The sequence below is a fragment of the Pinus tabuliformis genome, chromosome 1_2, assembly GCF_031772625.1.
Source record: "Pinus tabuliformis cultivar Carrire ecotype Pingquan chromosome 1_2, CPIR1, whole genome shotgun sequence".
NCBI lineage: Eukaryota > Viridiplantae > Streptophyta > Pinopsida > Pinales > Pinaceae > Pinus > Pinus tabuliformis.
In genome coordinates, this window is record NC_142298.1 from 80,481,505 (window position 1) to 80,494,395 (window position 12,891).

The 12,891-nt window shown below is 38.5% G+C and overlaps 1 protein-coding gene across 1 annotated transcript in view; it reads left to right on the forward strand.

Annotated features, from left to right (window-relative positions):
• RSW3 (Glycosyl hydrolases family 31 protein) overlaps positions 1 to 12,891 on the forward strand; it is a 104,221-nt gene that overhangs the window by 61,240 nt on the left and 30,090 nt on the right. Inside the window, exons 4-5 of the mRNA XM_089394742.1 lie at positions 10,749 to 10,959; positions 11,079 to 11,285. Coding sequence (XP_089250868.1) covers positions 10,749 to 10,959; positions 11,079 to 11,285 — 418 coding nt within the window. The remainder of the gene's footprint in view (positions 1 to 10,748; positions 10,960 to 11,078; positions 11,286 to 12,891) is intronic.

The following is a 12,891-nucleotide window of genomic DNA, read 5'->3' on the forward strand; positions in this document are numbered from 1 at the left end:
TTTACCTCCCCACCTAAAACGCAGTATCCTAGGGGTACTTAAAAAGGTTGCCCACTGTTGCCACTGCAGCTCTTCCCCTCACTTTAAGTTGGCTCTTCTCTAGCATAAAGGAGACTGCCTAAATTATGATTACAGAGTCTATGACACAAAGGCTCAAGGTGAAGATGAAGAGTTATCTTTAGCAAAAGAATACATTGTAACGTAGTAAAATAAAATGAGGTGATGGTGGACTAGGACCAGTGCCAGTCCAATATTGGGCCAATGGAGAAGAGATAAAATGAAGAGAGCAGTTTTATAGATGGTTAAGACATATAGGTCTGTTATACATGCCATTACAAGCATTAACATCTTGTGAAATAATGCATAAATGTATTTGGAGGACTCAAAATGTCTCACCTGTGTCCTACATTGATGTGTTGAACAAACAACAACTTTTTGTTAGAAGCAAGCTAATACATTCAACCATAAAACAAAAAAGGGAAGAAGAGGGAAAATTCCTCACATAAATCCCTTCCAACGTGGTAAAGATAGCCCTTATGGCCTCTCAAGCATGATCTTTGCAAGTACTTCCTAGCATACATCAACAACATTTAGAATCAAGAATATGAGCTTCAAATATAGTTTAAATAACCTAAGGCACTTCATAAAACCATGTGCAACTTCATATAACCTTGTGCATACCATAACCAAGTGGCCAAAACCATGGGTGCACGAGTGGAGCAACCTAGAAAACTGTGCTAAAGTTCTCCATGCCTTCAAAGATGTTCAAAAGATGCCCAATAAATGGAGCGCTTTACTACTTCAAACAACCAACCATCGAAAGGATGGCATATAACCACTAGATAGCCAATATCTTCAAGGACATTCACACCATTAGGAGATATATGCTAAGATTATCATAAAATATGCGCCAGAGAGAAATACTCCATGATAATATGCATGAACCATAGTGAATATGCCAATATTTAAATGACCACATCCAGGAGCAATAATTAACCAATAATACTCAGGGAAACCCTTAGTTGATGGGTATCTCTCTCCACAATTGTGCTAATGTTCGATCAAATGTGTGAGCAATGTTATGCAAGACCAGCAAAGTTCAAACACCCCTCAAGCATCACACATGCTATAGATGAAAACCTCCATACAACACAGACGATGATGCTAACCAGGAAGACAATGCACATCATCTAAACATGATATAACAGTACATAAATCATTCAAAATAGTCCGACCATGGTGATGTGCTCTACAGGGCTCAACATGACAACCAAATACCATGGTAGATAATAAAAAAATGAAAACAATGCATATCGTCATCTAACATACCTCCATATAAACCACTGAAATTCATGATATGCACTAGGGGCACAAACATAATAAGCGTTCAAAAAGCAGCTCTCCTCTATACACTGCGTACCCACTGTTGGCAGTGCTCAGACATGCCATTGGGGAAGTGTTGAGGAGTGCATCTATATTTGTGAAGTTATCCATCTGTGCCATCCTGTAAGTTTCTGACACGTGTGATGAAAATCACACGTCAGGTTTCATACAGTATGTATGGGGCAACCAGGGGCTAATGACAAGGTAAAGCTTTGTCCCATTGAAAGTTAATGTAGTCCATTGTTAGACATCAGTCAAGGAACTTTGATAACTATACACATAGTTACCATAAATGGTGGGTCAACTTGGTGAAGAAAAGTGGGCGATTATCTTTAATGAATGCCTCTTTACCTGAATCTCTTTACTGATGACACTGAACTAAAAAGCTTTAGAAAAGTTAATTGAAATATCTGTGTTGATTTCAGTAGGGCCTCTACCACTCATGGTTCATGAGAGTTTTTCTTCTTCTTTTAGTGTTGCATAAAAGCAAAACTTTTAGTGCTGCATTTTGAATCATCAAAGGACATTTTCATCTAAATCGAGGTCCAGTTGCTCATTATGAAGTGTTCATTATTATTTATTTATTGAGTGATTATTATTATTATTTTGCTGCAAGTTCCATTTTTCTTCATTATTATTGCAAAATTCCCAGTTGACTTTCTCGGACTTGGGACTGAAGTTTCTAGCTTCTGTAGTGGTTCTTTGCATCTCTATTATAATATTAATGCCAAGATTTGCCCACAAAATATATTGTTGACATATAAGAAATCTGTAATGGATTTCAAGTCTGGCTGGCTGCATTGATGAAAATAAAGTAGTTACAACCTCAGTTTGTGTAGGGATTACATTATAAGGTCATTGTTGTTTGTGCTGCTATGGGGTAGCTAGGATTGAGGATATTACTGTTATTGGGTGATTGAAAATAAATTGGAAAAGTGAATGCTATTGAAAGAAGAAATTGTTTAAGGGATTGTTACAGCATAGAACATTGTGAAAATTAACAATGGGGACAATCTAAAACAAGGTTATTTATTTTAGCATCTGTTAACCCTGCAACCAGTGGATTTGAACACTGAGACCTTGATCTAGAAGAAATCAAAAGTTAGCCAACATCCCATAACAGGGATGCCCTCACACTCGGTACATCCAAATAGGATGGGAGATCTCTAGCTGCTAGCATGCCTTATGGTGTCCACAGATATCTTGCAATGTACCATCACCAAAAACAATTTAGAATTTCATTAAGAAAAGAAAGAAACAAAAGAGTGAAAACCAAGGGGAACTTATCACGATAATCTCAGCTGATAATATCGCCTTCAGAAATTTAGTACGATGTATCACAACAATGCTGTTCAATAGCCAATAAGTGTAACAGTGGTTCATCTGGATTTCTATCATAATTCAGTAATTGCTTGCAGTTTAAAAGATAAGAAAGCCCTTTCCTTGATAAGAATATCAATATTCAATTTCTCATAAGAGGATGTTTGTACCTTTTCAAAAATTTGCAATGGTGTTCACCTTATCTTCTTCTACTTTTCTGTTACATTACAAAAGGCAATTGTAGATAGAACAATAAACAATATGCAGAATGGAAGACAGCCAAGATCAATGAGACATGCAGATTTAGGTCAGAGACCAGGGAAAATCCCAAGGGGGAAAACCCAACCGGATTCTTCTTTTATTAGATCAAATGTTCAGCAGAGATACATAGTCCAAGTACATCCATCAAAGCCTTGACTATCCAAGTCAACAATCCAATAACCAATCATTGATGAGACATACAATCAAATATGGTCAAAGTATCAGTCCTGTAATTTTCGGCCATGTCAAAGTGCAGCCAATAGCAGTCAATGGCAGCCCTAACCAGTCAAACTCAATGGTCAAAATAGCTCAGAAAAGTTTGGTCTAATCAGTAGTGAATTTGGCCTTGCTTCGTTTGTCAAAATCAGTCAAAACAGTCCACAAATCTGCCAGCAGTTTGGTCAAACTTCAGGGTCAACCTGTGGTCAAACCCTAGCTTCAGACCTGTGGTCAAAGATGATCAACGTGCCCAGAAGAGTTCGGTCAACCCCTCAGTCAATGTGGCTTTCCAAAACAGATCAGAATTTGGTCAAACCAAGTCCATGTTAAGCGAAATCAAAGCTGGTCAAAGATGCCCAAAACAGAAAGTAAATGGTAGTCAAACAAAAGTCCTACTCCTTTCGCACGTGTGAAGTCAACCAGCAATTTTCAGAAGTGTACGAACCACATGATGAAGAAAAGATGTGTGATGTGATGCCTCCAAGTGAAGTCAATGATAGTCAATTTATATGTGATGGAGGAGGGTCAATTTCTCTCTCTAGGCTGACTTGTACTTTTCATGCTAACTTGGACCAGCATAAAAAAAATAATATTTTTCGATGTGCAAATTTGATTTTTCCCAAGTGGAAGAGGGGTCTCTCTAGGGTTTTCTGGGCTTCCCCAATGGGAAAATTGTTCCCCCAGTTCCCAATTTTCAACACTCCCACTCAATTAGGGAGGAATTTCCATATGTAAAATAAGTCTCATCTCGGACGTACATGTCTCATCATCGCTACATCTTATCTCATCTCGTCTCTGCTCATCTCGGCTCATTATAATGATGTCTGGATCTTGAGAAGAAGAATCATCATAGGGGAGATCAATTTACCACTAGGGTAAAGATCCTCCAAACCCTATGTCCACTGGTTGATCCTCATCGACCATAGGGGAGATCAATTTACCACAAGTGGTAAAGATCCTCCAAACCCTATGTCATATCCAACATGATCCTTAGTGATCAAGTGGTTGAACACCATGCATCTTGGACTTAGGGAGATCAATTTACTAGACGTGTTTGCCATAGGTAAAGATCCTCCAAACCTAAGTCTCCTCACTCATTGGCCAGATGAGTGGCAATCCAACAAGCTCAACTTGTGGGTAGGATGCATGTTGGGGTATGTACTCCATCAAGTCTCAGACTTGACTAGGGGAGATCAACTTATCAAAATGACAAGGATCCTATAGCCCTATAGCTCCATCCCAGGGCTCGATGGTCGTGATCACTCGTGACCCTTGCCCAGAAGGGTCACATCCACTAGTCCAAGCTGCTCTTTGAAGACCAAGGGCTTCCCTTTCGGCAAAGGCTTGGTAAGAATATCAACTATCTGCTCCTCAGTCGAAATGTGATGAAGCGCTCAGTGTTCGTGATCGGCCATGACCCCTTCCTAGAAGGGTGACATCCACCAGTCCAAGCTGCTCTTTGAAAACCAAGAGCTTCCCTTTCGGCAAAGCCTTGCTAAGAATATCAACTATCTGCTCATCAGTCGAATGTGATGGAGTCTTACTGCTCCTCTCTGTACTACATCTCAAATATAGTGATATTTAATCTCAATGTGCTTGGACCTATCATGGAACACAAGATTCTCTGAAAGTCGGATCCCACTCTTATTGTCGCAATATATCACAATCGTGTTCAGTACCTGCTCAAACAACTCTCCAAAGAGCTTTCTCGGGCTTCAACCACATTGCCTCTCAGCTAGCCATGTTAGCAGCAATGTACTCAGCCTCAACCATACTAATGGTAACAAACTTCTACTTCCTCGTCATCCAAGATATCACGACAGACCCCAAGCTAAAGCAACACCCAAATGTGCTATTTTTGTCAACAACATTTCCAGCGCAATCAACATCGGTGTATGAAGTTCAAATCTTTGACAATGTATCTCAGTCCATGATTAATAGTCCCATGCAGGTATGTTAGCACATGCTTAGCAATAAGCCAACGTGCATGCAATGGCTCCACCATAAATTGACTCAAGGTGTTGACAACAAAACATATGTTTGGCCTAGTGTTCACTAAGAACATCAATGGCCCAATCAGCTGCTAGTACTCATAAGGATTTTCCAAGTCAGGTAACTTCACTACATAACTTCTTGAAATTCATTTCCATTGGTGTGGACATGGACTTACATTCCACCATTCCAATCTTTCCAACAACTTGGCAACATATTTTCCTTGAGAAAGGAAAATCTTACTAGGTCTTTGCCACACCTCTAGTCCCAGGAAGTAGTGCATTAAACCAAGGTCTTTCATCTCAAATTCAGAGGCCAACTTCCTCTTACATTGGAGAATAAGAGGCTCTCCACCTGTCAAGAATAAATCATCAACATATAATACCAGAATCAAAGGCATACCTTGGTCAAATTTGTAATATAGGTTCATATCAACATTGCTTTTAGTAAATCCAAGCTTCATCAGATAGCTATCAATGTGGGCATACCAAGCCCTAGGGGCTTGATTCAATCCATAAAGAGATTTCTTCAGCCTGCACACATGAGTCTCCCCCTTATGCTTCTCAAAGCCTTGTGGTTGCTCCAAGTATACCTCTTCCTTGAGAATGCCATGAAGAAAGGTAATCTTCACATCCATCTGGTGAAGTGTCCATCCTTGGTTAGCAACAAGAGCAATGATAGATTAGATGGTAGTATATTGGGCAACTGGTGCAAAAATCTCATCATAGTCCTCTCCCTCTTTCTGGGAGAATCCTCTAGCTATGAACCTCACCTTATACTTTTCAACACTTCCATCAACACCATGCTTAATTTTGTAGATCCACTTTGAAGTCACAACAGATTTACCTTCCGGTCTCAGAACCACTTCCCATACATCATTCTTCATGATGGACTCATATTCTTCAGCCATAACATCCTTCCAAACTTGTTCTTTCACAACTTCTTCAAAAGTGCATGGTTCAGCCTGTATAATGTTGCTCATAGCTACAACATATCCCTAGTATCGACATGGCTTCTTACTTTCTCTGAAGGTTCCTCTTGTGGCAGCATGTCTCTCAGCATCTTGTAAAGTGTCATGAAGCCATAATGGTCTCTTTCTAGTAGAGGGAGGATCACATGGAGGGGGATCCAAAGGATCCATGGGTGCCATGGGATCATCAATAAGATCAGGCTCGGGTTCAAGCATATACTCTTCTTGTACATCCATGGCATCATCCCTTCTTTCAACATTGGTGGGGGGAGGAGTGTCCCTTGCTTTCCCAATAGAAACATCTTCATCAAATGGCACATTCCTACTAAAATCTATGTTCCTTTGACGAGGTACGTATATTCTACAGGCTTTAGAATTTTCACAATACCCAACAAAGGTACCTTTCTTTCTTGAAGCTTCTAGCTTGGTCCTCTTCTCCTTTGGCACATGAAAGTAAACGGGGCAACCAAAGATCCTCAAGTGTCCAACCTCGGGCTTCGTACCTGTGAAGGCTTCTTCGAGAGTCTTGTCACCTAAGGCTTGGCATGGAGTTCTATTTTGAACACAAACAACAGTGTTAGTAGCTTCTCCCCATAGAAAAATTTTGGCAGCTTTTGATCGTGCAACATAGCTCTGGCTGCTTCAATGACAATCCTGTTCTTCTTTTCAGCGACACCATTTGTTTAGGATTATAAGGTACGATAGTGTCCTTCATTCCAACTTCCTTGCAAAAGTCAATGAATTTAGTTGAAGTGAATTCTCCTCCATTGTCAGTCCTCAAAATTTTGATCTTTTTGGTTTGATTTTCCACCAGTGCCTTGAAGTCTCTGAACATGTCAAATGCTTGGTCCTTGTTTTTTAAGAAGAAAATCCATGTCTTGCAGGAAAAGTCATCCACAAAGATTATATAGTACAAATAGCCACCAAGAGAGGTCACAGGCATGGGTCCACAAAGATCAGAATGTATAAGTTGAAGTATTCCATTAGTCCTGCTCTTACTAGAAGGGAATGGTCCCTTCACATGTTTTCCACTGGCACATCCTTGACAAACTCCATCATGATCTAGTCGTATATCAGGCATCCCAGAAACCATCTTTCTCACATTAGGCAAAGCTCTGTAGTGAAGGTGGGCGAATCTTTGATGCCACAACTCACATTGATGATTACTATCATGGACCAATGCTTGGATTGGTCTTCCATTGACTTTGTAAAGGCCTTCAATTCTAGACCCCAAAGTGAAGGCATCCTTCAAGCTAGACCTTCTTGGCCAAGCATGAAATTTTCCATCTATGAAAGCAACTTTGAATCCTTTGTCCTCTAGGGCAGATATAGATACAAGATTCTTTTTCAATCCTAGCACATATAGAACCTCTTGTAGATGTATAGTTTGACCAAAATCCAAATGAAAAGAAACAAACCTGGCCCCCCTTATAGATGTATAGTTTGACCAAAATCCAAATGAAAGGAAACAAACCCGGTCCCCCTTATAGGATATGTAGCATTATCTCCTAGAATAATCTCCAAATTGGACTCTCTCTCAACCAGGTTTGAGAGGACTTCATGATAACTAGTGAAGTGTCTAGAGGCCCCACTATCTACTAACCAGCTATCAAAAGAATTCGGAGGAGAGGAACTAGAAAGAGAAGAAATAAAAAAGTATTCAGATTGAGTTTCAGCTGCATTATTATCATACCTTGAATTCCTTGATCTCTTGGGAGGATGACGAGTCTCTTCTCGAGCAGTGGTTCCTCCTCTCTTCCTTCTATGATTAGAGTTTTTCTTGGGAGCACTTCTTCCATCCGGACAATCTCGGGCATAGTGACCATGCTTGTGACAATTGTAGCATTGGATCTTGGACATGTCCTTCTTGAATCCTCTATTGTTGTTCTTGAATCCTTGATTGTCGTTCATGAATCCTTGACTTGGCTTTCTTGACTTCCAATTTGAGGGCCTTCCTTTCTCTTTCTTCTTTTGGGCTTGGGAAAAAATGTAGTAGGTTCTCCTGCAGGGTTTTTAATTCTTCCTGTAGATATCATCCTGGACTCCTCCTCTTGAGTGGACTTGCTTAACAGCTCATCAAATGTGGGGAGCTTGTCATTGTTGCTAATGGTTGTGATAAATGTTTCCCAATACATAGGGAGGCCTCCAAGTGTAACCAACACCAACTCTCTATCAAGTATAATTTCACCAATAGACAAAAGTTGATCTTTGACTTTAGATATCCTCATGAAGTATGCTTGAATGGTCTCACCTTTGTTCATCTTGATGTCCTTGAGTTGATTCTTCAAAGTGATGATATGGCTCAAGTTGTTGACTTCATGCATCCCAATCAGCTTATCATACATTTCCTTGGAATTCTTCATCTTGGATACATATGTGATCAAATGATCTTTCAAAGAGTCAATAATGATTTTCTTAGCTTTGATCTCACCTTTCTTGTACTTGGACTTGACAGCAACAGTAGCATTTTCCAGAGGCTCAGGTACCTTGCCTTCAACATATTCCATAACATCATTCTCTTCCAAAGTCAAACTAACCGAGCCCTCCAAGCAACAAAGTTGGAGTCATTCAGGTTCTCCTCAATCTTGAAGTATGAGGTAGACATCTTGATTTAATCAAAATGACCTTCCACAGCAAATCATATATCTTCAAGGGGTGATAGCTTTGTGGTCTCCTTGGGCTTGTCTTCACCTTGGCTCTGATACCATGTTAATTTTCACAATGTTCTATGCTGTAACAATCACTTAAACAATCTCTTCTTTCAATAGCATTCATTTTTCCAATTTATTTTCAATCACCCAATAACAGTAAGCAATTGTAGATCGAACAGTAAACAATATACACAATGGAATACAACCAAGATCAACGAAACACTGAGATTTAGGTCAAAGACCAGGAAAAAATCCCCAAGGGGGAAATCTCACCCAGATTCTTCTTCTATTAGGTCAAATGTTCAGCAGAGATACATAGTCAAAGTGCATCCATCAACAAGTCAAAGGTCAAAGCCTTGATTATCCAAGTCAACAATCCAATAATGAATCAATGATGAGACATACTGTCAAATCTGGTCAAAGTACCAGTCCTGCAATTTTTGGCCCTGTCAAAGTGCTGTCAACGGCATCTCTAACCAGTAAAAGTCAACAGTAAAAATAGTGCAGCAAAGTTTGGTCTGATCAGCAGTGAATTCGTCCTTGCTTCCTTAGTCAAACCTGGTCAAAACAGTCCACAAATCTGCCAGCAGTTCGGTCAAACTTCAGGGTCAACCTGTGGTCAAACCCTAGCTTCAGACCTGCAGTCAAAGATGGTCAAAGTGCCCAGAAGAGTTTGGTCAACCCCTCAGTCAATGCTGCTTTCCAAAACAGATCAGAATTTGGTCAAACCAATCCCAAGTCAAGCGAAGTCAAAGCTGGTAAAAATGCCCAAAACAGATAGTCAACGGTAGTCAAGCAGAAGTCCTACTTTCGCACTTGTGAAGTCACCCAACAATTTTCAGAAGTGTACGAACCAAATGATGAAGAAGAGGTGTGATGTGATGCCTCCATGTGAAGCCAATGATAGTCAATTTATATGTGATGGAGGGTCAATTTCTCTTTCTAGGCTCACTTGCACTTTTCATGTTGACTTGGACCAGCATAAAAAATATTATTTTTCCATGTGAAAATTTGATTTTTCCCAAGTGGAAGAGGGGCCTCTTTAGGGTTTTGTTAGATGATCCAAAAATACTTTTTTATCATAGGTTATAAAATTAGAATAAAATAATTATTAATTTAAGATATTAAATTAATAATTATTATTCTAGAATGTTTAATTATTTAATGGAGACTTTTAGAATTAGCATATTGTTGTAACTAGATATGACTCTCCAAATGTGTCGTATCTTAGGCTCTATTATAGGATATTAGTTAGCTAGTTGGTTCGAATAGCATTTATTGTAAATGGACACTTGTTATTTAATAAGTGATCCATAATTAGAGGTAGTTAGGACATGGAGCTTATAAATAGCTCATTGCAAGAGTGTTTGTGTTGTTCGGGTGTAAGCTCTTGCAAATCAATTATGTAATTGTTTTTTTTCTGATTAATAAAATTATGTGTCTGAGGACACTTCTGCCATTAGGTTTGCTGGGCTTCCCAAATGGGGAAATTGCTCCTTCAGCTGCCAACTTTCAACACCCATTTGGTTCCGGGGTCAGAGGCCACAAGATCAGATGTTAGATATGCTTTGTTTAGATATGGTCATGTATGTATGTATAGTGAGTTAGCAAATATAGGGCTGTCGATAATGGGTAATAATTTTTAGGGACCGAGCTAATTCTATAAAGCAAAATTCAATTATAGACTATATAGATTAGAGCATCACCGAAGGTGGTTAATATGAACCATGGAATTCAAACCACTACTGATGATGAAATAAATTAATAATTAATCACTGATAGAAATTCATAACATTATTGTTGATTTTTTGCAACTTCAGAGACTGTTCAATTCCTAGAATTGGACCTGAAATTACAGAAACTAATTTCTAGCTATGTTGTCATTTTGAATCACTTTCAAAGTTTACACAGGCAATATAGTAATGCATAAAACATCTCATCATTACTCTCAGGGAGCGGAACACTGCCTTGATTCGGGAGGCCATCCATATTCGTTATGCACTGCTTCCATACTATTACACTTTATTTAGAGAGGCTAATGTCAGAGGAGTTCCAGTCATGCGTCCACTGTGGATGGAATTCCCTGGTGACGAATCAGTATTTTCCAATGATGAGGCATTCATGGTTGGAGGCAGTTTGTTGGTCCATGGTATTTACAGTGAGGTAATGCAATTTTTTTTTAAAACTGGTTTGACATTGTTTATAATTGAAAATTTTGTTATTTGGGTTGGAAACTAGGAGTTCCTTCCCTAACAAAAGTCTGTTATATTCTGGTATTTCAGGGCGCTACTTCAGTGTCTGTCTACTTGCCAGGATCCCAATATTGGTATGACATCAGAACTGGAGCTGTTTATACTGGAGGTAACCACTATAAGTTGGATGTCTCAGATGAAAGCATACCTGCTTTTCAGCAAGGTGGCACAATTATTCCTCGTAAGGATAGGTTTCGCCGCAGCTCCACTCAGATGGCTAGTGACCCATACACCCTAGTATGTGCTTTAAACTATTCTTATATTTTTTGGTTTGTCGAACAACTGTTAACCTGCATTTAGTTCTACATTATTACAATAGTGGAAACATTTTCTGGTTCAGTTTCTTTGAGAGCATGTTCTGTAGCAAAGGATTGTGATAATTATTCAGGTACTTAATATGCTAAAAAAGCCTGCGTGGCTCCTAACTGTATATCAAATGTTTTCTTCACAATTTTTGAAGCATTATTTGAAAATTGTCACTCTTTATGATAACTGCTAGTTATTAAAATATGAAAATTATGCCCAAATTAAAAATAATGATTTCAGAGTCTTTCGGGAGGTTGGGCTTTACCTCTCACCTTACTTTTTATAGGAAACATAAATCTATATGATGACTTGAATATAAAATGAATTTCCCACTATTAACCTACTCTGCAAGTTGAAACCTGTCTAGGTCCTTTGTTTTGATCTTATACCCTACTTTCAGGGATGGTATTATTTTTTGGATCATCCACATTTTGTATGAGTAGCCTATATGTTTATGCAGTGTGTTCAGAAATGTTTGGATTTATGAGTTGTCACGTTCTTATGTTCTGTAGCAAAGGATTGTGATAATTATTCAGGTACTTAATATGCTAAAAAAGCCTGCGTGGCTCCTAACTGTATATCAAATGTTTTCTTCACAATTTTTGAAGCATTATTTGAAAATTGTCACTCTTTATGATAACTGCTAGTTATTAAAATATGAAAATTATGCCCAAATTAAAAATAATGATTTCAGAGTCTTTCGGGAGGTTGGGCTTTACTCTCACCTTACTTTTTATAGGAAACATAAATCTATATGATGACTTGAATATAAAATGAATTTCCCACTATTAACCTACTCTGCAAGTTGAAACCTGTCTAGGTCCTTTGTTTTGATCTTATACCCTACTTTCAGGGATGGTATTATTTTTTGGATCATCCACATTTTGTATGAGTAGCCTATATGTTTATGCAGTGTGTTCAGAAATGTTTGGATTTATGAGTTGTCACGTTCTTATGTTCTGTAATATATTGGAGGGCATGCTATCTTGGACCCAATATAGTTTATTGGAGAAGGTAGTGGTGGTCTCAAGTCTGTCCCATTATAATGGTCTGAGGGTTTAGGCTTTAGATATGCATGTAATACTTCATCTACATGCTTTAGATATGCATGCTATCTTGGACCTAACATGGTTTGTGGGTGACGGTAGTGGTTGTCTTAAGCATCTTACATTTATTTTAAGCATCTTAACTTTGATTGGAAAATACCTTAAATACTTTTGTGTGCCAAGGAATCTGTCTAACATTTTACCATTTTTCCTTAAATGAGGTTTTCTACTATATTTTGTAACTAATACAAGTACTTATCAATTATGCCAACATGCAATTTCTTATATACTTTGCAAGTTTGTTAATATTACAAGATCAACAGACTAGGAAGAATTGAAAACTTATGTGATATTAATCAATGTTGCTGATATCATGTTGGCAGAAATATTGCCAAGGATCCGGAAAAGCAAAATATTGTAAATATCCGGAAAATATTGCCAAATATCAGTTAAATTAAAAAAAAATGAACCACCCCCCTCCCCCCAAAAAA